Source organism: Phoenix dactylifera, chromosome 9, assembly GCF_009389715.1.
Source record: "Phoenix dactylifera cultivar Barhee BC4 chromosome 9, palm_55x_up_171113_PBpolish2nd_filt_p, whole genome shotgun sequence".
Taxonomy (NCBI): Eukaryota; Viridiplantae; Streptophyta; class Magnoliopsida; order Arecales; family Arecaceae; genus Phoenix; species Phoenix dactylifera.
In genome coordinates this window covers 17,524,539-17,547,933 of record NC_052400.1, presented here as the reverse complement: position 1 = coordinate 17,547,933, position 23,395 = coordinate 17,524,539, and the positions used below count along the sequence as shown (strand labels likewise).

The 23,395-nt window shown below is 38.2% G+C and overlaps 2 protein-coding genes across 2 annotated transcripts; both read right to left on the bottom strand.

Moving 5' to 3' along the window:
* Positions 1 to 664: 664 nt before the first annotated feature.
* Positions 665 to 13,588, bottom strand: LOC103711753. The gene is made up of 6 exons (XM_008798058.4): positions 13,006 to 13,588; positions 11,280 to 11,621; positions 10,981 to 11,136; positions 6,174 to 6,490; positions 5,278 to 6,082; positions 665 to 1,639 (listed from the first exon to the last, which is right to left on the bottom strand). The coding sequence occupies exons 1-6, from the start codon at positions 13,172 to 13,174 to the stop codon at positions 1,098 to 1,100; spliced, it is 2,331 nt and encodes a 776-aa protein (XP_008796280.2). The 5' UTR covers positions 13,175 to 13,588; the 3' UTR covers positions 665 to 1,097.
* Positions 13,589 to 16,098: 2,510 nt separating this feature from the next.
* On the bottom strand, positions 16,099 to 22,305 carry LOC103711837 (trafficking protein particle complex subunit 1-like). Its single transcript, XM_008798167.4, has 5 exons — positions 21,835 to 22,305; positions 21,623 to 21,737; positions 19,757 to 19,875; positions 16,895 to 16,962; positions 16,099 to 16,562 (listed from the first exon to the last, which is right to left on the bottom strand). The coding sequence occupies exons 1-4, from the start codon at positions 22,080 to 22,082 to the stop codon at positions 16,911 to 16,913; spliced, it is 534 nt and encodes a 177-aa protein (XP_008796389.1). The 5' UTR covers positions 22,083 to 22,305; the 3' UTR covers positions 16,099 to 16,562; positions 16,895 to 16,910.
* Positions 22,306 to 23,395: the final 1,090 nt, after the last annotated feature.

Sequence of the window (23,395 nt, the reverse complement as noted above, 5' to 3'; positions counted from 1 at the left end):
GCATTGCTATGAAGTAAATAGATTCTTTTGTGTTATTTCCTTCGAAATCTTTTCTTTGATCTGGATGGATTTAGGTAGGAGAGCCCAAAACGTCATCTTTTATCTGAAGAGAGAGCACAAAACGCCAAAAGGGGTTCCACTTCGTTTTTTTTTTTAGTCAAAGAAAAGAAACCTCTTTCAACTTTCTTTCGGGCCCAAGAATTTTATGCTCCTCCACCAAGAGCTTGCTTCTGGAGTCTCCGAGTTCCTCTATGGACAAGTGTAAGATTCAAATCTTTGTGATCCCATTTCCATATCATGGAGGCGTTTTAAAAGTGTATTTTTTTTCTTAAAACCCCTTCCCCTTTAGGATAAGATCAAAATGTGGATTTAACCTTCCAATTTGAAGAGCAAAACTAAAAGGACTGAGCTTTACTTGTAGCTCCATTCATTATGACTGGCTCACTTAAATCTTACCCCCTTCTGCAGGAAAAAGACCATTGCGTCGAAAAACTGGAAATATTTTCTCTCAGATACAGGTATATTTTCCCAGCAAAACAATGCTTGCATTTGCAGCGAATACTAGAGACCCAGTTTTGCTAGCATATTCATCGATTTCATAATCATACAAAACCTTTTCCAATCAATGTGGGATCAAAATAGAGAAAGAAATCCAATCCCACAATGAAAGAATCAAAGAGATTTCATGGCCAGCCATCAACTGGACAACCCTCTGAAAATTAATACCGGATACTCACCCAAGAAAAACATAGATAAAAGAAGAGGCCTGTCTGTAAAACTATCTGCTAAAGCAGAGAGAAAGAGAGAGATAGAGGACGGACACCGCACTATATATGGCAAATGTAAAAGACAAGTACAGCATCACAAATAACAATTTGGCCCACAAAATTGCCCAATTAATTCACAGAGCCCTCCAACCAACCCATTCAAGCTAAGAATTGGAGGCACATTTCTCTCCTCCAGTCAAACCATTTGTAAGGCTACATCTCTATCCTGTCACCTGCTGAGAAGCTCAACCCAGACCCCATCTATGTATTTCACAGCCTCTCAACAAGCAGCTCTGGCATTGACTGTGTATGTTAAAGAGTAGTTTACAATCACACTCTCTTGCTTCTTCCCCTGTTCCAGTCTTTAATATAAGACCCTCGAAAGGTAACTGATGATGCCACTGTCGCTTTCCTAAGCTTCTGCCGATTGTCCCAGCCCTTTTCGCCTTGAATGGGGGTTGGCATCAGAGATGAAGGCCTGGTGGCATAGCTATGCAATGGCCTTGTGCTGATGGTGGGATCTCTTTCCAGTTTGCTGGGAGATGTAACACCTTCCAAAGGAACAGACCATCTTACAGATCCTCTGCCAGTATTATTCATGTGGGTGAGATCATTTTTATTTTCACTCATCATCTTATGTTTCGCAGATGGAAGGCCTGGACTTCCAACTGGATCATGATGCCTACCCATGAGAAATGAATTCTCTGTTTTATCCATGGAAGATGTAGACTTGCGTGCCTTCATGGGCTTCTGAGAAGGCGTCTTGGGCCATTTCATCCCCCCACTGTTGTGGCTTCGAATCTTGAGGACATTGGAACGGCGTCCCATTTCACATAGTATTTCAGCAGCAAGCAGTACCCTCGGTGAGTAGCCTATTTAATTGACAAATATATTGTAGAGGTCAGAATGGGTGAGGAGAATTGCCACAACAGAGTAAAAATAATTTCGTCAGAGAAACAAAAGGAAAAAAGGATTCTGGACGGAAAAGATAGCAGATAAGAGTAGCATATGCTGCACTCCTGATAGGAAAAGAAAAGAAGCACAGAAGAAAAGAAGCAAATAATTTCAATTAGCTATAAGCCTAAAACAATACATTCATGCATGCATTCATAAAGGCCATAAATATCAAGGGGTCCAATTATAAAACTCGAGCTATAAATCATCAAGCTTGATCCAGAAGATGACTATTTTTTATCACCAGAGGTTAGACCTTTTTTACAATAGGTTCTAGAGATGGGACAGGTCTTGAATATTTTAATTGAATATATTTCACAATTGTCTGAGTGGAGTCAGTCTATAGAATTTCGAGATGAGCTCACCTCAATCAAAATTCAAGGTTTGTATGATATTGATTTACAAAAGAATTCTTATCAAGGATGCAATAAAACAAGTGGAACCAACAAGAACTTGGCCCAAAATTTTCTTTTCAACTTTACTTCTGCCAAAGTTGTTTTGGCGGCCGTGGCCAGATATTTCTGATAAATAGAACCAAATCTGTCCATACATTTGCTCTGGTGCCCTCAAAGTAGGCAGTTCGATGGAGCTAATTCACCTGGCAAAAGTAAACCATTTTGTACTATTTATTGTGTATATTCCAGTCTTCTATAAAAGAATGCAAAAAAATCTGGAATTTGCTCCGCCGACTGTTATTTCTCTCTCCTCTTAGCTGCTAATCTCCATGAACTTGGTTGTTCTTGTGGACTCTCATGCTACATCACAAGATCTAAATGTCACTGCTCCTGAACTCCCCTGCTTAGTGCCACATTAATTTTGAATAAAAAAATATATGCCATTAAGATCGTACATTTCAAAGGTATATTGACCTGACTATAGGTAGACCTTGTAGCATGTGAAAGTATAAAATAACTATACATCAGGTGATCATGTACTGAATCCACAAAATAGCAACCTTTCTCTACATATGTAAATGTTGTGGGCCATGAAAAGCCCTCAAAGCTATTCTTAACTCCTAATGATGCTTCCTATTGTGAGCTACTATCTATAGAATTAGTAAAAGGGATCAAAACAACACCAGACATATTCAAGGTACATGTATTTTTTAGCTTAAGCAAGTGTTTTTAGACTCATCCTTCCCAAGGAAAAAAAAAATGGCGATGGCCATTCCTTTATGTGTATGTTTGTTTAAAATCAGAATGTTACCAGCTAGAAGGAAGAAGACAATATGAAGGAAATCCACATAAACATTAGAACCACCCAAAGCTCCAAAAGCTATGGATGGAGTCTGCCATCTCATTGGCTATCCTTTTGAAACTCAACCAAGGGGTTTTTGTTGAAAATCAGTATTCTACCAGCTAAAAGAAGAAGATGATAAGAAGGAAAACCACATAAACAGCAGCACTACACAAAGCACCCAAAGGGATTGCCCCTTATCTCTAATGATGTCCTGAGCCAAACGAGCAAGGGTAGCCTCCTAGTCAGACACAATTGTTGTGCCTGTATCATTCTAGAGAGAGGAGTAACTGTTGATCACAAGATACAATAAAGCTCCTACCATCGCTTATTCATGGTTGCGAAAACCCTCTTTATCTTCTTTTAATATTTCTTTTTGAGTTATCTATTTTCTATCAGAGTTTCATCACCTCAATCACCAGGCTTATCTTCCTAAACCTAATCAAATGCAGTTTAGGTTTCTTCATCACTTAAATAGGCCTCAAACAGGATGAACGAGTAACTGCAAGATTTGCTTAAGAGGCAAAAATTTGACCTCTGCTATTTCTTTGCACATTCCATCTATCATCATGTTGTCAGATGCTTCAGCATCTATGAAAACTCCCTGGACAATAAATGGATATTTGGACTTCATGATCCATTATGCAATTCTCCATAAAGTCCTCAGCATATGACAAAGTAAGCATTTTTGACTTCCATTAGTCATGTTTTATGAAATTTAAATTCCATACAGGAAAAACTGCTCCAGTTTATAATCATGCAAAAGATTCCATATAGCATTGCTATCACCTTTACATTTTTGCTAAGCTTCCCGATCCATGCTTAATAGAATCAAATATACTATTAAATTTTAAAGGAAACACAGAAATACCTTAAGGATCTACAACTATCAAACAACAGCTGCGGTAATAACTCAACTACATAATAATCAAATAACTTCTCGTGGTACCTTTTCCCCTCACCTCTGATATTATAAAAAAAATACAATTGATTCATAAATTAAAATATTCGAAAATTAAACTTATCAAGACAGCCCTAACACAAGATTTCCTAATACTAAATACTCTAACTCAAAGTAAATTTAGGATTTCCATCTCCTGTATCAATCAAAGAGCTCTAAAGTCTCAAAAAATTATTCTACCTTAGGATCTTCTTTTATGAAACCCAAAAAAAAATAATTCTTCAAGCGTTTCTAAATGAATACCAGGTAATTTGCCTCAACAAAAAGAAGGATCATATATTGATTAACCTTTCTGAGAGAGTGATCAGTAATTCTCCATGTATGAGCAGACATAAACTCCCAGTAATATTTCAGGTACTCTCATAACATGAGATAATTGCCACATTCAACCATGTAATCTGGAACTACCTGACATGTACATGGTAGTGCGTGCATGCATGCATGCACAGATGATAGAGGCATGCATAGAAGTGGGCTTCTAGCGCAAACCAATGTTTGTAATGCTTTTTTTTTCCGTCTTGCAATGAAATACACAAGGCACCTGTCTTAGATACTCTTAAAACATCCTCCATGAAACAGAAGCAGGCAAAACTGCATTGGTTGTCAGCTCTCTCTTTTATGACCAGTAAAAAAGTATTTTAAAAGTATATACAATGCAAAACTAAAAAAGACATCTGAAAACAGAAAGCATTCCATCACAGAGCTAAAATATGTCAAAATCATTCCACATTCCATTAGAGGAAAAAGAAATCACATTCTAGATGGACAGGATTAACTTTCAATAAACATAAACTGTTTCCATAATGGCTTTGCAAATCCTATATTTTCTGCATATACAGATAGGAAATCACAATCCCCATGTTTAAATCACACAAATCACATATAAATTATTTGTGCATTTCATTGAACCTAACATTCAGGAACAACAAATTGAATTCTTACTTCATGAAAACGCATACATCAAACTCCACAATTATGTATTCTCTACAACATAACTACTCAACAGATAATGATGTGTCTTGATGTACAAATATTTACTAGAACAATCCAAAAGACAACAATAAGCTGTTATTTTTTCTTCTCACATATAGTAGGATAAGTATGATGAATGCCATTTCCTAATTTATCAGCTTCAACTACGGCATAATGCTAAAAATAAAATAACATTAAGCTTCGATTATGCATGTATATACTATGCTAGCAAATTATGTTCAAAGATGAGATGGAAAATATTAAATCTGTCACTGGTATCAACTTTTCTTTGGAAACAAAGAACCGATAACCTGAGAAGCAAACAAGATATATGCCTTTCAGGTATGGCATGGCCCAAGTAATGCATGTTGAATTTTAGCATATTACCTGGTTTAGATATCTTTGGTGTAAGAAAATACCGTGAACTCTGATCACATCCACCAGAAGTGCTTTTACAGGAGTAGCAAGAGCAATTTTCTGAACAACCATGTCTGCCCACTGTATCCTGTGCTTTCTGGGTGACTTCATTGTCCTCAAATTGCAAAGTAGACTGTGATGGATCCGCTAAGTTCGGTTCAAGTCCTTTAAACCTCTGACAGACTTCAGATTCAGAAGTTTTCAAGAACACACTATCTTTATAGTCAAATTCCAGATGGCTATCTGAAGATTTGACGTGCTCCTCCATTAAATTACACCTTTTAGAAATAAATGAATCAGAAACACCAGATTCTTTCTTCAAAACAACACTGTTCGAAATATGAGCTTCTGGAGAAATTGGCATAGTGCATAATGGCTTGACAGATGTTGTCAGGGTGTTCACATCTTGAAGAAGATCATCAATCTTTTGCTGGATTATAGGATCTTCATTGTGGTTAAATGACTTCAATTCCATTTCAGAGAAGCAACTCTGATCATCTCCAAAGGAAGTGGAATTGCTTCCTATTCTAACCCATTTACCTTGGGATGTGCTCTTTGTTGAAGCCACTTTACCAACATCGACACTGGGTTTGCAAGCTCCATTGTGGCAAAAAGACCATTGAAAAGGTGGCAAGCAGGCATGACAAAAAGTTGTCATGTGCATAGCAGACACCAAAAGAGCATCCAAATCCTGAGCTGGAGGAAATGTTAACTGCTTTAAAATGTCTTTAGGCTGGTATAAAGTGGAGAGATTCAAGTTCAACTGACCAGGATCCTGGTGAGAAGTGTAAATAAATAATTAAAAGATGCTCTGCTTATTTAATATTTATATTTATATGAGAAAATAACACAAATTGTAGACTTACCTTGTTACAAGGTACTGATTCATCAATGCCCTTATCCTTGTTATCACATTCAGACAAGTTCAGTGAAGCGCAATTAGGTTTCAAGAGGTTTATAACAGCTTTTCCATTGCCACTGTTACCAACTGCACCCTGGAGTGGAAGGATAGAGCAAGCCTTCCTAACTGAGGCTAAAATAGTTTCATCAACATTGGGGGCTCTCTTTCCTTTTTCAGGACATAAGTTAGAGTATTTGTAACTACTGTCAAGAAGTTCATTCAATGACAGATCATCCATATACTTTGTAACATCACGGAGATCTGACTTGAGACCATTTATTCCTAATTTGAAATGGTAAGATATAATTATAAATCTGTGTAAGTACAAAACTAAATTGCTTATGAAACCTAATAATCAATATAAGCAAAGACAATCTTGCTATTGCCTTGGTGATTCTAGGAAGGTACCAACTGCAGCAATATTGATTTGCTAGATGTCTTGTTTTACCAGGGTTAAATTCACATCATAAATCCATTATTTCATATGCAAAATCCTAAGTCGTTTCGTAGTATAGAATCCAAAGAATCAAAAGACAACCAATATTAGGTTTGACTTCTGAAAGTATATGCATGCGTATATGTCTCTCTCTCAGTGTGTGTGTGTGTGAGAGAGAAAGAGTCTAAAGATTTTCTTTGAACAAATAGCCAAAATTTTGAAAGAAAGAAAAAAAAATAATGGAGGTGGAAAAAGGCCATCAAGGCAAAATATATGGGAACCTATATTACACATTGGGTTCAAAAAGAGAAGAAAGCAGCTTTGCCAAAGTCTATCCATGAAATAAAAAATTGTGATAACATAATATGATTAAAGGAATATCATGACAGCCAGCTATGAATAAATGTACAATAGAAACTGGATCAACTACCATAGTCAAACTTATGTGACACACTATGGAGTCAACAGAAGATCATATAAGAGCAACAGCTATAAAGGGCACAGTTAATTGGGTATTATTAAGAGTACATGTATATGTGTGTTTACATACATATATGCATAGTGTATGTGTGTGTGCACATACATATATACATATATATAGTTAGACTCAAGGTATGCCACACCGTACCGAAAGGGACGGTTTGGGATGTACCGTACCGTACTAGTAAATGGTGCAAGGGGCGTATCGACACTTGGTGTGCAAAAACAGCTCCCATACCGACACAATAATAGGGTGGCACCGGTGAGAAGCCCAGTGCCGAGATGGTGTACCTTGGCTGGACTACACATCTTGCACTAACTCCTCAAAAAAGGAGTTAACAATTTTAAAATTAAACATAGGTGATCCAATTTGAAGATTCAAACCGTTGAATATGCTCTACACTATAAAAAATGATTGTAAACTAAAATTCATATATATTTGGTGGTTTCTAATGCATGCATCAAGTTAGTACAAAAATGAATGATAGAAATTACACTATTGTGATAAAATACATAACAGGGCACATGAATTGAAACTCTACATTATGGATCATGATCTACACATCTTAAAACATGGATGGATTTAAATTCACTGGGTTTTGATAATTAGGTCATAGCAAGCATAGTATTATGCTAATAAAGTTATCCATCTAACACCCACTTGACTAGGTTAGAAAACACCAAACTCATACATTTTGGTTTCTAAGAATTTTTATAGTATAAATCAAGAAAAGCGAAACCATCCCGAATTGCCTGCTTTGAGGCATACTGAGCCTTGCGGCGGTGGACTAGGATGGTTCCGGCAATGAAATTGAGAAATGGGTGAAGGAGGGGGAGAGGGAGAAGGAAGGAGAGGAAAAGAGAGGGGGTGGAGGGGAGAGGGAAGAAGAGAGAGGGAGGGTGGTGGACGGCCGGTGGAGGGCCACGGAGGACAGAGGAGCCGCGTAAGGGGTGGAGAAGGGACTCAACCTCCGGTTCTCCTGTTTCATTTGAAACAAGGGTCCCAGAGGGGGGACCTTTTTATTTTCAAAAAATTTAAATGAAATCAGCAACCTCCTTTGCCCCTCCGCGCGGCTCCCCAGCCCTTAGTTGGACATTTGCCACTTTCCTCTCTACCTCCCTTCCTCTCCTTCTCCCTCCCTCCCTCCCCCCTTCTCTCTCTCTCTCTTTCTCTCCTGTTGTCCCTCTCCCCTACCCTCTTTTCCATGTCAGGGCACACTCCACCGGTCTTCTCCCTCTATCTCCCTCCCTTCATCCCTCTCCCTCTGTCTCTTTCCCCTTTCTTTCTCTCTTTTCCCCTCCCATTCTCCCTCTCCCCCACCCTCCCTAATGTGTCGGTACAAACCCGGCATAGAATGTCACGAGAGGGTACCGAAGCATGCCACCAAGCAACTTATCTGAACCCTGGTGCCGGCATAGCGATCCTTAGTATAGATCATATTCAACTCTTTAGATCTTGAATGTGGAGAGTCCATCATATATATACATGCAGACATACATACATACATATATACATATGCATATATATGTATATACTGCAACTATCAATATGAAGGAGCAACGGGTGTCGTGGATACCACAAGACAAGCAAGTTCCTAGAAAAAAAACTTCTCGTTGATGATAAGAGCCATGCCATGGCATAAGCAATTTGCAGAGGGTGTAGGGTTAAAGATGAGTCGAGAATATGGATGACAGCAAATTGATATGATGAGGGAAAGTTTTGGAGGATCCAGCCAAATACCGATAAAATTAGAAATCAGAATATGCTATACGATTTTCGTGGAGACAACTCACAACTTAGCAAAATTACAAGTAATATCCGACTGATATAATTTGTGTGATGATAGATTATCATACAAAAGAAGGATTGCATGGATGGCATACAGAGATGCTTCTGAGAGTTGTGTGATCATTGAATGCCTGAGGTTACAAGGGAAATTTATTACTTTTTAAAAAAGGGTCAAAAATGAGTACTTAACAAGAAGAAAGATTTGTAACGGTGTAGGATAAAGCGGAAAGAATGGAATGAGTTGATATCACCACGTGCTGGACAATGAGCACATTTGGATTTCGCCTTAAGCAAGGAAAGTGGGAAAAGACCATAATAATGTTAGTAGTACACTAATAGGAGCTAAATCTCAATATCATGAAAATCAGGGTCGGCAGAACCATCCCAAACTGCGTAGTCCCAATCGTACCGAGTCGTCCTGCCGGCAGACCGGGACGGTTCTAACAACGGAAATGAAATCCATCGCTGGAGGGGGAGATGGAGAAGAACAAAGAGAAAAGAGAGAGCGAGTAGGGGAGGAGGGAGATGGAGAGGAAGGAAGAGAGAGAGAAAGGTGGAGGTCGGCCGATAGAGGGCCGGCGGAGGCCGGCGAGTTGAGCGGAGGCTGGCGAGTCGTGCAGAGGCCGGCGAGCCAAGCTCCGCGGCCGGTTCCTTTGTTTCGTTCGAAACAGGGGACCCAACTGTGGAGCCCTCCTCCGCCTCCCCTGCTCAAGTCGCCGACCTCCGTCGACCCTCCACCGGCCTCCGCCACCCTCCTTCTCTCTCTTTTTCTCGCTTCCGTTCACCCTCGCCCATGCCTTCTCTAATGTGTCAGTACAGGGCCGGCACGGAATACGATCACTGTACCACCGGGCAACCAGTCTGGGCCCCAGTTCCAGCACAGCAGACCCTAGTGACAACATATTTAGAAACACAACCATATTTGGAAAAACATGGGGATACACTTGTCAGGTCATAGCAAAAAGATAATGAATATTGCAGTTCTTAAAATATTTAGTAGCAGAACTTATATTGATCATCATCCGTTTATTCAACATGTTATATTCAATACCCGGTAAGTTTCCTTATCACTGAAGACTAACATTACATGAATGTGATGAAGGGCAAGAGGGTGATATCAAGAGACAAAATAAAGCAATGGTCATAATATATGATCAAGATTAGGTCAGCCAATGGGTTGGCCTAGCCCGACATTGTGACCCTGAAACAACCAAACTCAGTCTCAAGTTTTATGGACGTGGGCCAGGCTCGGCCTCAAAATGAGGCTTGATCAATTTTTGGTCAGGGCCTACACCGAAGATAATGTTAAAAATTATATATGGGCTGGTTCTGAGCCTGACCCAGCTTGAAAGCATATATTGAGTTGGGTCAAGCTTGGGCCTCATACTTTCAGGCCAGATCCGGGCTGAGCTGAGCTTGGTGCGAGCCTAGGGTTCAAACCTTCGGCTTGCTTCGGGCCTAGGCCCCGTTGACACCCTTATAAAATAAAACAAAGAGCAAAGTAATTTCTTCAGCAAAATGAGATTTACATCAGAACAACTAAAACTCTTTGAAGCCCACCACAGGCTACAAACAACTTTTTTCAAGAAAGGAAACTTGGAGATTAAAAAAAAAATCATCTTTAAAAGATGTGCAAGAAATTGTTTGCCTGCTTATCAATTATTAAAAGTAAAGCAATTCAACCACTAGATGCATCCAGAAATAAACATATCTTCACTCTTAAATTTTAAAGACTTAAATGATTTTGCTTCCTTCCATGTGAAAAAGCCCTCGTTATCAGGACAAATAACGTACAGAAGTACATGTCCAAAAGAACCATATGAGACACCAAATTGAATAGCTTTTCCAGAAGGTTCTCTGGAAGAAAATTATTTAATTTATACACACACACACACACACATATACATGTATGCATGCATGTGAGTGGGCCTTTCTGTATAGATGCATGCATGCAAGCATGCACTTAGACACATGCACATGCACATGCACGTGCACATGCTAATGGAAAAGGAAAACATACATAAAAGAAACATCAGAAAAAAGTTATTCTGCATATTTATTGCATACCAAGAATGTTGTTTCCTCCAGAAGCCGAATCACAGTTGGTTAACCCAGCCTTTGTTGTAAAATAATCATATTTACTTTTCAAACCGCCTCTAAAATTCTTTTTATCCATTTTCTTTCCATCATGACCACGCTTCTGCTTGACCATTCGGGATTTATCTGCATAGTCAAATGAAAAATCAAGATTCAACACTGTCAGCCATTACAAACATCATCCTGTTCTTTAGAATATCTAATAATGCTAAGAAATGCAAAGGCATACACCATAAGGAAATTAAAACCAAAAGTGGTGTCCTTTTTACCAGTGGAAGTGCATCGCATGCTGTCAGATCCAATTGTCCTCGATATATTATTCTGGTCATCAACTCCAGAATTTGTCACAGAATTTTCAGGTTGATCTATTCTTGGTCGCTTAGACCCAGGAAAAGTATTCAACTTTTTTACAGATTTCTTGTTCAATGATCTGCCCTCATACTTGGGTAGTGATAGGACAGACACATCTGCCTCCCCAAGGTGATGCCTTTTACCATTACCTTCACATTTGGAACTGGGAGGCATATTTTCATGCATACAAAGTTCCGAGTCAAGCTTTTTGTTTCTGGAAACTGAACTGAATTCCGAAATTGGATGTTGAAGTTTGGCATCTGGCATGCATATAATGTGTTCCAAATCAGTTAACAAGAACATAATACATTCTTGTGCTTAAAATACAAAATATGAGGATATGGTTATCCACTTATCCCAGTATCAAGACTTATACAATCAGAAAAGAAGATTTGCGAAATAAAAGCAGTAGAAACATCAGACACTCATGTTTAGACAACTGCCAGAAAAAAATTAAAAAAAATGGCCTTGAGCATCAATAACTTATCGCATACCAATACTTTCTAACCTAAATATAGATACCAAGATTCAAACAAACAAAAAGTAGAACCTTTAGTTATATACACAGATAGCAATGCAAAAGTACATATGTTGAAAGTATATCTTCTGGATATCTGGAGCACAAGAGCATGTAAAGATACTTGAAAAGTTGCACAATTATGATTATTGAATATCAGTCATAATTCTTCAGAATCCTGCTTGGTAGGTCGTTAGGAAGAAAATCTGAAACTATATAGCTTGATAAACTTCATTACTGTATGATGATAATGCTCCGAATAAAAATGTAAAACAAAAGAAAAGGAAAGCATATGAACAACAAAAGCGATGAGACAAGGATAGAAATGAGAAAAGATGTCATCTAACCAAGTGACCATTTTTCTTTTTTTTCCCCACTCTCCTGGACTTATAGATGTGAAGTAAAATGAAGGGCCAAGCACGTAGACATGTATAAATATAAGTCTGTACAAACATGCATATACTGCGTACAAATATGATAATAACAGATACCACCACAAGAACCATGAGGAAATAGCAAGGGACCAATGCCAAAGTAGCCGTTACGCAGCAGATCTGACAGAAAGTTTTCTTTCAGTCAAACTGACAACATGACATGAATACCACTACCCTTTGGCTTACAAGACGCCACTCCATGGATTTCCAAGAAATTCCACCAGAAGTAGTAGATCCCTAACTAAGAAATTACACCCTGTTCTCCAGAACCAAAAACTAACAACAAACAAAAGCAAGAAGAGATGAACCCCATGGCCTTCCAATAATTTCCACCAGAAGATTGTAAAATCAATCTCTAAATAAGCAATCACACCCAGTTTTCTGGACTCAAAATAACATACATAAAAAGCAAGAATATGTGAACCCCTCAATTCCTGACAACCAAAACCCTAGCCTTGAGGAACAACATTATTACATGGGTACAGCATCCATTTATCAAGACACCTAAAATGCGACCTACCGTCCACCCATATATCCATCAACCCCTCCAAGAAGCAACAGATCAGGAAAAATGACCCTCGATCCATGTAAAAAATCGAATATTCATCCCTTATAAGGTCTAAAAATCCAATATTTATTCCGTCTAAGGTGTTAAAATCGAATCTTTATCCCATCAAAGGGCAAAAATGTTACCGCAACGATAAGGGCTGCAACCAGAAAGCTTGTGACTTCCGAAAACACGAGCATCGGCGCCGTCAGAGCCCCTATTCTCCGGCTCCCCAACCCTCCCGAAACCCTCGGTGGCCAAGAGCTTCGATACTGCAACAACATTCGCTGGCAGGGACAACTCCACCGCGTCCATCCGCCACGGAAAGAGCGCTCTGCGCCCTAGATAACCAAGAAAGTCTCTATCTTTCCCGATCCGAAGCACCTCTCACTGCTCAACCTGCGCATCCCCTTCGAAGGCTTCCATCGCGCATCGATCTCCACGCCAGAAAGAACAAGCACATGGAAAGAGAGGAGAGAGAGAGAAAGGGTGGAAAGGCGATGGGACGGCGGAGGAGAGAGGCGTAGGGAGGAGAGGCGGGGGAAAGAAGGGGGATGCGTATTTTAGGGCAGGGAGGAGGAGAGGAGAAAGGTATATATAGTTTTCGGAAAAATCCAAAAGCTCGCCGTCACGCCGGAATATTCCGGCAAGTAGGCAGTCGGGACTTGGGAGGAGGGGTTTGGTGTACCACTGTCGCGTGGGATTTGTACTTCTCTGCTCCTATTTTCCTCCGTTGGTGGCCGTGTTGGCGTGGGCGAGGCTTTACACGTGTCCTCATGCACCAGTAACCCTAGGCGACAACATTTGGCGTTCCTCAGAAATATGGGTAACGGTGTGATCTTATTTCCCGGTTATCTACTTTTGTGTTCGCTGCGCCGCTCCTTAGTACGGTTCTTTCTTTTTTTGGTGCAGGGCTTAAATCGAATCGGCCCATGTTAATATTTTCATATTTATATTTTTTTTGGACAAATATGTATATTAATTAGATATAAAAATTTATATTTATATTTATTTTAAATGAATGTAAAGATACCGAAAATATGATATAAATATTGATGTAAGCCAGATAATTAAATTTTATAACTATAAAATTAAAAATATTACTAAACGAATGATAAACCAAATTAATAGCATATTAATATGATCATTTATTTTTTAAAAAATTTATAAGTACTATATAAAATTAAATAAAACTAAAAATAGAATCAAATATTTAGATGCCAATCGAATAATTGTCTATCTATACCTATATCTATGTTTCTTTGATAGATATGGATAGAAATATAATATTAGTCGGATGCTCAAATTTCTTTCATACCTAAATAGATTCGAATATAAAAATGGATTTAGATAGGTTCATCTCTATAAATAGATTGAAATGTATATGATAGGCTTGATTGAGCATGAATGTCTAGATCAATAATTTGATCATGAGTGGCACAAATCCACTTTAAATGGTAATATGGATAACACTTTTTATAAATCCATTTAAGATTTCTGGGAAGGAGAGATATACCCACGATGTGAAAGGTGGTGGATTTCAAATTTCAACCCTGGCACATTTGGAACGATGAAGCTTTATAAATTTACAATTTTTAACATTTCGTAAATCTCAAAAATGTTGTTTGATATATTCTACCAGATCTTTTTGACCCCTTCATTCCTTCGTTGAATTCTTACTTTTTGGAAAACGTTATATTGATATGATGGTAAAAATATTGTTGTATCCAAGCAACATTAAAAGAAATTACAAATGAAAAATGTATACTATTTAAATAACAGATGCCTACCTGAGCCAGTGGAGATGAGCAAATCTAGGAACTATGTAAAAGCAAATCTGGAGTTTATCATGAGTGAATGGCGAAATTCACAAAATTCAAACCTTGATTTAAGGACCCATCAGTTGCAAAATTTCTGGATTTAAGGGTGGTTGAAGATATTCGATGATATCTGTTAGGTTTCAATAGTTTGCTAGTACTGGAAATGTAGATTCATGGCACCATGAATAAGGACACCCATGCAAAGACTATCCATGCAAGTTTAGATCATCGACTTTTGACAACTCGGAACGTCTGGGGGCCCCATATTGCTTCGGCAGCTTCTCACACGATTTTCTTCACCGGAGAGCCTCCACCTCCGAGTTTTCTTAAGGTCAACTTTGACGGCTCTTTTCTGAATGGTGGTAGGAGGGGAGGGGCCAGTTTTGTCATTAGAGGTCTGACTTTAAGTGTGGTGGCAGTGGGGGGTATCAGCTCTTCGACACCTCGGTTTCAGGCGCAGAGTTACGAGCGGCTTAGATGGAATTGAGTTATGTGCGACATGTGCTGCAGATGACCTTCATCCTTTTGGAGGTAGATTCGGCTATGGTGATCAGCTGAATCTGGAGGGGCTCATCCAGTGATAGAGGAGTTCATCCCTTGCTCCGTGATATTTGGTTGATGGTGAGGAAGGCTGTCACATTTTAAGTTGTGCATGTATATCGTGAGGTTAATGGAGCCGCGGACTGGGTGGCGGCATTTATAGTGCGCCACTCAGAAGGCGCCCTATGAGTTGGAAAGGATGAAATGTTTGATGTATTCCGAGATCTTTTGTTTACCGTTTTACTGGATGTATTCATACCCGCATTGTATGATACACCTATTTCAGCAAAAAAAACAAGGACACCCACATTGCGTTATTAATGAACGTGGTCTGATTCGTGGAGAATTTTATAGGTAATGGAACCTTCTGACATCAAGGCCTTTCTTTTCTTTCTCCTCTTTCTTCTTTCTTTTCTCTTTTTTTTGGTATGGCCGGGGGCGACTTGAATCTGTTCTCTAATGAACAAATGCAATAATAACCACAACTTTAAAATTTTATCTGAACAGGGTGTTCACAGTCCTGGCCTCCCGTCCCTGGATGACTGTAAAATAAAAAAGAAAAAGGAAGGCAATCATTGGCTAAAAACTAATAAATTGTTTTTTTATAAAAAAAAACAGAATAGACCTGCAGTCCTCACACCAATGTAGAAAAACCTAGGATCAGTTATTTTTGACAGCAGTTGCTAAATATGCACCTTTACCAAATCTAGAACATACGAGATAAGTGATGGCCTTGAAGTGATCACTTCATGAGGCCACGAAGTAGCTGGACTTGCAAGATATTTAGACGATTAGTGAAATTTAAGGAAAGAAAGCAACCTCAAATGACCAAAAAATCTATAAACAACAAATTACCATACTAGTTTTCTGCAGCAACTCTAACATAACGGAATTGTATTAAAAAAAAAACAAAGCAATTCAAACATGAAGGTACGAAGAACTCCTCAGAATTGGTTCTGTGTAATTCAGTACAAAATAAAATAGAATAAAATAAAGCAAAGCCCTCAGACAAGTCATCTATCCAAATTCTTCCATCTCGGACAAGCCAATGGCTTTTATTATATCTAAACATGCTACACTTTGCACAATTAGAGTAACTTATGAGCTCATACTCCTGAATATAGTATTCAGAAACCAAGCAACAAGAAAGATTTTCTTATACGAGTGAGGCACATCTGGATATCACCAGGTAGAATAAGAGCAGCCAAGAATGTAAACGTCTCCATGTTCCAGGCTTTCAGGATATCCAGAGTCATAGGTATGTACAGAAACTTCTATAAGCCGTGGTTCTCTGGTTGCAGCAAAGGATCTTTCCTAGATGATAGCAGTTCTGACAGCAAACCCTGCAGATATGACAACTCATAAATGACTTGAACATTCCGATGGCTAGCACAAGTTTAGCATGCACTAGTCAAATATTAAGGTTGTACAATAAATGCAAACAACAACAATTGACTTTATACATATAAATGAGAATATAAAATTGACATAATTAATGAAGATAGACAAGTTAGAAGAAGAAGAAGAAGACAGATACCCAACTGCCCATCAAGCAAGGGGTTCAATCTAAGTCTTTCATGTGGAAAAAAATGCAAGAGAATTGGCACTCCATGCTCAGAAACATGTAAAATCATAGCCAGCTATCTAAAAATATCACGATGTATTTGCAAATTACCTCAGCATTCTGCAAGCTATATCAAAGTCTTCACATATTGGTCAAGATTTGTATTGAAGAGCTCACATCTACAAAAGGGATAAAATGTAATCAGGCATCACACATATCTGTATCTTCGAAGCGAGAACACTATTAACACATTGAGAGAGAGAGAGAGAGAGAGAGAGAGAGAGAGAGAGAGAGAGAGAAAGCATGTTAAGACAGATGCACATGAAAAGTGCAACATATTATTACTATTGTTTTGTTGTCTAGTTGAAAATTGATTCTAAATGAAGTTCATATAATTATATTGAAATGCTATGAAGTTACATGCACGAGCCTGGCACAACTAATATTGGTTAGGAGTTTGTATGGATAAATTAAAGCAATGGCCATCCAGCTTATGCAGTGCATTTTTACTAGAAACTACTACTTTTCTTGGCAGGAAACAGCACAGCGAGTTGGATGCATATCTGAACCGCACACCACTGTTGAACAATGCAACAGGAAATAGATGGCTAATTTATGTGCTTGGTTGAGTCATAGATTAAGAGCAATCTCTAGCAAAACAGATCGAAACTATAAATGGCGATACAAGGGGAAAAAATATTTAATTTGAATAAGCTATTGGTTATTTTATTGACAATCAAGGGGAGTCACAATAAGGCAAGTCATAGAATATCGAGATTTCTACATACATTTGTGCATGTAGGTCGATTGATGCATTAACATATTCATGAATATTGGCTGACGCATTTACATACACATCCATGATTGGAAAAAGTACAAAAATGAAAAAAAAAAAAGAGAATTTTTTTCCAGACTGCTTTTGCCCCATGTTTTCGGTGAAGCGGTTCTCGAATAGGAATGAATCCCCGGATAGACACCTTGCTTATCTTCGAGATTTAGAAAACTTGAACATGTGTAACGCGATATCAGATTAGCACATTCCTCGGAGCCGGCCTCTAAGCTCGCAATCTCATCAGAGGTCTATCGTTCAATTATTTTCGATTCCTCTTCGATTTCCCTGTAACTATGAACAGAAACTCTTTCCAAATGCCAAGAATCCCAATGGGAAAGAAATAGATAGGAACCCAATAACTCTCTAATGAAACTGGAATGTTGAACATGATGCATTTATTCAGTGTACTGGTAATAATACACATGCAGATGCATGTGGGCACTAAAGATTTTAGATTTGATATATGTAACTAAGACCTAAATTCTAAAAATATCTGAAAATAATTCTTTATCTCTAGGTTCAGAAATATCACTTCATCCTCTCTTGAAAGTTCATACTAAGATAACCTTTTTAGAAGCTTTTTGAGCCCCTTATTCTATAGAATTCTAGCATGTTTTTAGCCTCTTAAATGAGAATCTAATTAGGATTATTTTTTAAATTGAAAATTGGGAAATTAAGCTGCTTCATATAATTGGGAAAGTTTTCACAAAAAGGGTTCAAAATAGAGAATGAACAGTAGCTATTAGAAAGAAGAAGTTAATACTAGACAGACCATTATATCTTCCAAAAGCAGGCTCACAACCTGAGAATCAATTGGTAGAAATGGAGAATATAGGTTTTGCAATATGAGCATGAGTAATATCGAAACTTCCCTGATTCTGTAAAAAGAATGACTGTGTGGATTACTCATTTCTCCACCACATATTTCAAGACATGCGGCATGAAAACAGCATGCTGCATTGAAACAAAATCAGAAATGCAGATGACTTTAAGTGTGTATGCATGCATATGCATATCCCCAGCTACATTTTGGTACCAGAGCAAGCATTTTTTGGATCCTTTTTCACTCTTCCTCTCGAATTTTCTAAGTTCTTATCTTCCATTTTTGAAACCCCTTGACTAAGTTGAGCCCCTATCTTTACCAAGGTCTCTCATGGACCCCTTGAAACAAGCTTTTACAATCTTAGTTGGTAACTCGATTCTCTGCCAATTCCCTTAATAACTGTAGTTCATAATATTTATTGTTGTACTTACCTCTGACAATATCCATCATACTTCAGCCACATCAACATCTGAGTCTGCAAGTTAGACACAGTATTGCTAGTCCGAATCATCCTTTTCCTGTTGTTGGACATTTTTGGTTCAAATTTCATGGTTAACATATTCCCCTCAAAAAAAAAAAAAGGGATCTTGCTATGCTTCAAAATTGTAGGAAAATATCAATATCCGACATTTAGTATATCCCTTTGATTACCATGCTGGATTCAGCTCAAATTTCACAGTACAATATTTTCCAAATATCAGCATTCAGCAACATTATCTTGTTTTGAAGTTTAACCAGACAGCCACCTGGCCATATGCAGCCATATCTTTAGAATATGCATCCTCAGATAGCAATTTTCAACAGTTGGATTTGTCCCTTCCATTACTGGATTGGTTTCAGTTCATATTTCATAGTTCACAATTCTATAATTTGCAGAGACAAGAAATCCTTCATCAGCACTTATGAACCCTACTATTCATTGTTACAAAATTATGTTGGAACATAGGCATGTTGCCTAGAACCTAGCTGTTAGGCATTAGAAGGTAGAACTAATTTTATATATCGAAATGTGCGGATCCACATGAGCTTGCTTTCATCTGTCCAGGAAGGCTTATAACCTTCCAGGTCCAAAAGCCTGATAGTGTCTAGTTTAAGCAACCATTGATAAATGATAATGGTATGACTCGCTAACAGTGCACAAGGCATGCAATCTGTGGTCAAGAAAATGGACCCTTGTATATTTAGATGGGATGCCAATGCCATTGTTTCACCCATAAGCCTAATGAACATGTATATTCAGCTACAAATCAATTCGATTCAAGGTATTTGTACATTAAAAGAATAGCAGATCTAACATAATAAGTGGTAGGAATCATACTTGATTGGAGTCCCATTAACATAGAGGGGATTCTTTACGACATACTCCACATAAATGTTGTATATATATCTCAGTGGTTCCCGCATGTCGCCAGTCTTGGGATGAGTAATTAAAATAACCTGCATCAGAGGACTAGGTAAATTACAGCTATGGCACACATTATGAAGCTGCTAGCAAAACAATTTACTAACAAAAAGAGGTAAAATACAACCATAACCTTGCAACAAGGGAAGAACACTAGCTATGGACATTATGAAGCTACTAGCAAAGAAATTTACCATCAAAAGAGATAAACATCAAGTCCATAACCTTGCAACTAGATAAGTGAGTACTCACATGAAACAAAAGGTTACAAATATGCAGCATCTAAACCAACAGGTTATAAAGAGTGAAATGCATTTGCAAGTTCACAATTACACTAAATCTAATTCATAACTCTAATAATTCGTAGCTTCATAAATTGTAAAAATGACTGGAAAATATTAAACTAGTGCTGCATTCAGTAACCTGTTTATAGTCAAATCCGACGAATAGTCCAGTCAGAAGCCATCTAGTGTCGTAGTAAGATATCAAGTATCAATATATATGAATACAAAGTAGCCAGGAAGACATGCAGAGTTCAGTGAAGGGGCAGAAAGATATCTTAAGACTAAGTGAAAAGCACCTTGCTATAAGCTACAGTGCTCAGGGAGATTTATTATGGAAATGATGAGGCTGGTATATGACTTATGAGGCAGCAACTTCTTAAGATTTTGAAATCAGAAATAAATAATTAAAAAATTAAGATAAAAGATGAAGCCCCAAATTATTCCATATACAGCACTGCATGACCATCACTTGAGTATGAGTTCAATGCTAAACAGATCCATGATATTAGCAAAGTTTATTCCTATGTAACCAAAATCAAGTATCTCTATTCCTGAAGTCATTCATAGACACCCCAACCATGAAAACAATATGAGGCACAAGGCCACCAAAATTAAAAAGAACCACTAAACCTTCTTTTCTTTGAACTACCTGTATATCCAGAATGTCACATTTTTGTTGTGCCTAGTTTGAAATTCATGGCTGAGGGGAATTAGCGACTTTGTTTCCTTTCTAAAAGCTCATGGAAAATTAATAATCTATGCATCAAGTTTCAAGCATTTATCTAATCCACGAATACTTATTTTTGGACATTCAAATCTCAAATGCTGAAGAGACTAATCTTACTTCGATGCTATGGGTCACTAGGGGCCATATTCATGCATTGGGAATTACAATATTCCACATTCCTCCACTTCTTTTTTTTTTTTCCAAACATGGCCCAGATAACGAAATAGAATCACAGAAATCCAATACCATCCCTGATAGTTGCTCTAATTACCCCCATTATTCCAAAGAAAGAAACTTCTGTATTTCCTAGCATACAGATTGCAGAGGGAGCTGTAAAGATGGAATAGAAATGTGCATGAGATGGATGAACATCTTACAACACATAACTGCAAAAGTCTACATCTTTATACTTCACTGCATCAATCATCAAGTAATTATGTTCTGATATGCAAAATCATTCCCCAAATTTAACAATACAAAATGATCTTTTTGTCTTGCTTGACCAAATGGTCACCTACTCCTTTACACATGCATTGCTTTATGCTGAATGATCCATGCACTCCAGCGCATTTACTGGTCTTGCTCTTGGAATCTTGTAGAACGCATAAAAGACTAAAGTATTCAACTCCCGTAGTTTCACACCATGGCAACTAAGATCATGTGCAATTTCCTCAAATTCGAACGTTCTAGAGCAGGTTAAACAAAAGATTTCCAATCTTCTCGAATAATTTCGATTAGATTGAATATAAACGAAGTTATAGAACAAGTGACCTTGACACCGGAAGGGGATTCCAGTAAGCTAAGCTTGTAGGTGTTGGTGTGGAAGCTGTAGAAGGAGCAGCCCTGTCCCGGGAGCAGAGGCACCCCAAGATTTCCTTTGTCGACGCTGCTCCAAAGAAGAAGACGGTTTATTAGGGCTCAAATCGAAAGAGAAAGAAAAAAGGGGAAGCGGGCGATGTGGATGCGGGATCGGGGTAAGAAACCTGGTTGGGTCTATCTTGGTTGTGAAGGAGCGGAGGGAGAAGAGGAGGCCGAACATGAGTTTCTGGTCCTGCTGGGCGTCGAGGGTGTGAAGCGGGCGGTGCCACTCCCTGTACAACAGGCACACCCCGCTCCGGTTGAAGATGTACAGCATGTTCGCGTTATTACCCGCCAGCCCCGTCGCCGTCCCCGGCGGCGCAGCCGGGGATGGGGCGATCTCCGCCGCCGCCGACCCTCCGAAGAATTGCATCGCTGATCTGCGCCGCCCAGCCGGCAGCCGCCCTCCTCCCTATCTCTGCTCCAGAAGGCGGCAGCAGATCTCGGAACTCCCCGTTCGGGTCCTTAGGATGATGGGAAAGTAGCGTGCGTCAAGGTGGATTGGTAGTGCCGACCTGTACTTCTACGAGTAAATCCCGAAAGAAATCACCGACCATCCGATCTCAAGGATGTCCGGCGCGGACAGAGTGGCTGACTGGGTCACCTCTTTTGCTGCTCATCACTTTGGAGAGTTTTTTGAACCTCACATATTATTCCTTCACTTTGTGGAGCATTTTGGCTTTTTATTCTGTAAGCAATACTCATGCGAAACTAGTATGAACCGTCGATATATTCAATATATATATATATTGTAGGTAATTTTATCAGGCATACATAGAAAAGGCTACATGTAAATTATTAAGCTAGTACATGATGGGCTATACTACAACTCATCCCAAATTTTAATGAAGGAGATTCAATTTCAGGTTATTTCAAACAGTTATCAAATGTTTGCTAGCTTAATAGAATGATACCTCCTCCTTGATTATATCTTTACATTCGAAAAAATGAATATAAATTGCGCATAAACTAAGAATGTCATGATCAGACACCTGATACTAATTTTTATGATCTAAGCATGTTAGGATAAATATTACGTAGATGTTCGAACTAGTTTTTGCAAATATTGTGAAAACTTTTACACAGGAACTCTATAAGACAAATATATTCATATGTTTCATAGTAATAACGCAGGAAAGGTTTTTGTATTTTAATTTTATATTTAGTCTTATATTCATTTATATTTCTTTATTCATCATCTAGTTTTAATCAAACTTGAGCTTCTTGAAAATAAGTTTGCATTGATTAAATTCATTCATATTTAGAAGCACATGAACATTTCCAAACTTCCATCACGATTAGGTTGGACACTTCCATATTCTGTCAGGGACTGAGAGAGTCAAACAGAGGGAGTCTGATTAATTTCACCTGAATCATTAAAACTTAAGAATAGCCTCTACTTCTATGTTGTTGTCTTTTAGCATATAAATTTTATTTAAGGATAGATGGCTATCCATTTTGTTATAATTTCCATCCACTCTCTATACTATAAGCCTTATCATCAAAAACAATATATCGCCATCCCATATTATTTTGTTTTATTTTATATAAGATTGCTCGATAATTATATTGGTCTAGATTCTATAATATCCTCATCCAAGAACCAAACATAGAATTTGATTGCTCAGTACATGGTATAACCACTAAAATAATTCCAATTCAAAAAGTAAAATATAGATTTATGAA

What these genes read in the sequence shown, in the direction of transcription:
- LOC103711753 (XM_008798058.4), bottom strand. Translation starts at nt 13,174, where the DNA reads ATGGACGCGGTGGAGTTGTCCCTGCCAGCGAATGTTGTTGCAGTATCG. An exon ending in TTGCAGCCCTTATCGTTGCG is followed by an intron (nt 11,622 to 13,005) that starts GTAACATTTTTG and finishes TATGCATGCCAG; the next exon opens with ATGCCAAACTTCAACATCCA. An exon ending in ACCAAAGATATCTAAACCAG is followed by an intron (nt 1,640 to 5,277) that starts GTAATATGCTAA and finishes TCAATTAAATAG; the next exon opens with GCTACTCACCGAGGGTACTG.
- LOC103711837 (XM_008798167.4), bottom strand. Translation starts at nt 22,082, where the DNA reads ATGCAATTCTTCGGAGGGTCGGCGGCGGCGGAGATCGCCCCATCCCCG. An exon ending in AATCCCCTTCCGGTGTCAAG is followed by an intron (nt 19,876 to 21,622) that starts GTCACTTGTTCT and finishes CCTCTGATGCAG; the next exon opens with GTTATTTTAATTACTCATCC. An exon ending in GTTAATGGGACTCCAATCAA is followed by an intron (nt 16,963 to 19,756) that starts GTATGATTCCTA and finishes TCCCTTTTGTAG; the next exon opens with ATGTGAGCTCTTCAATACAA.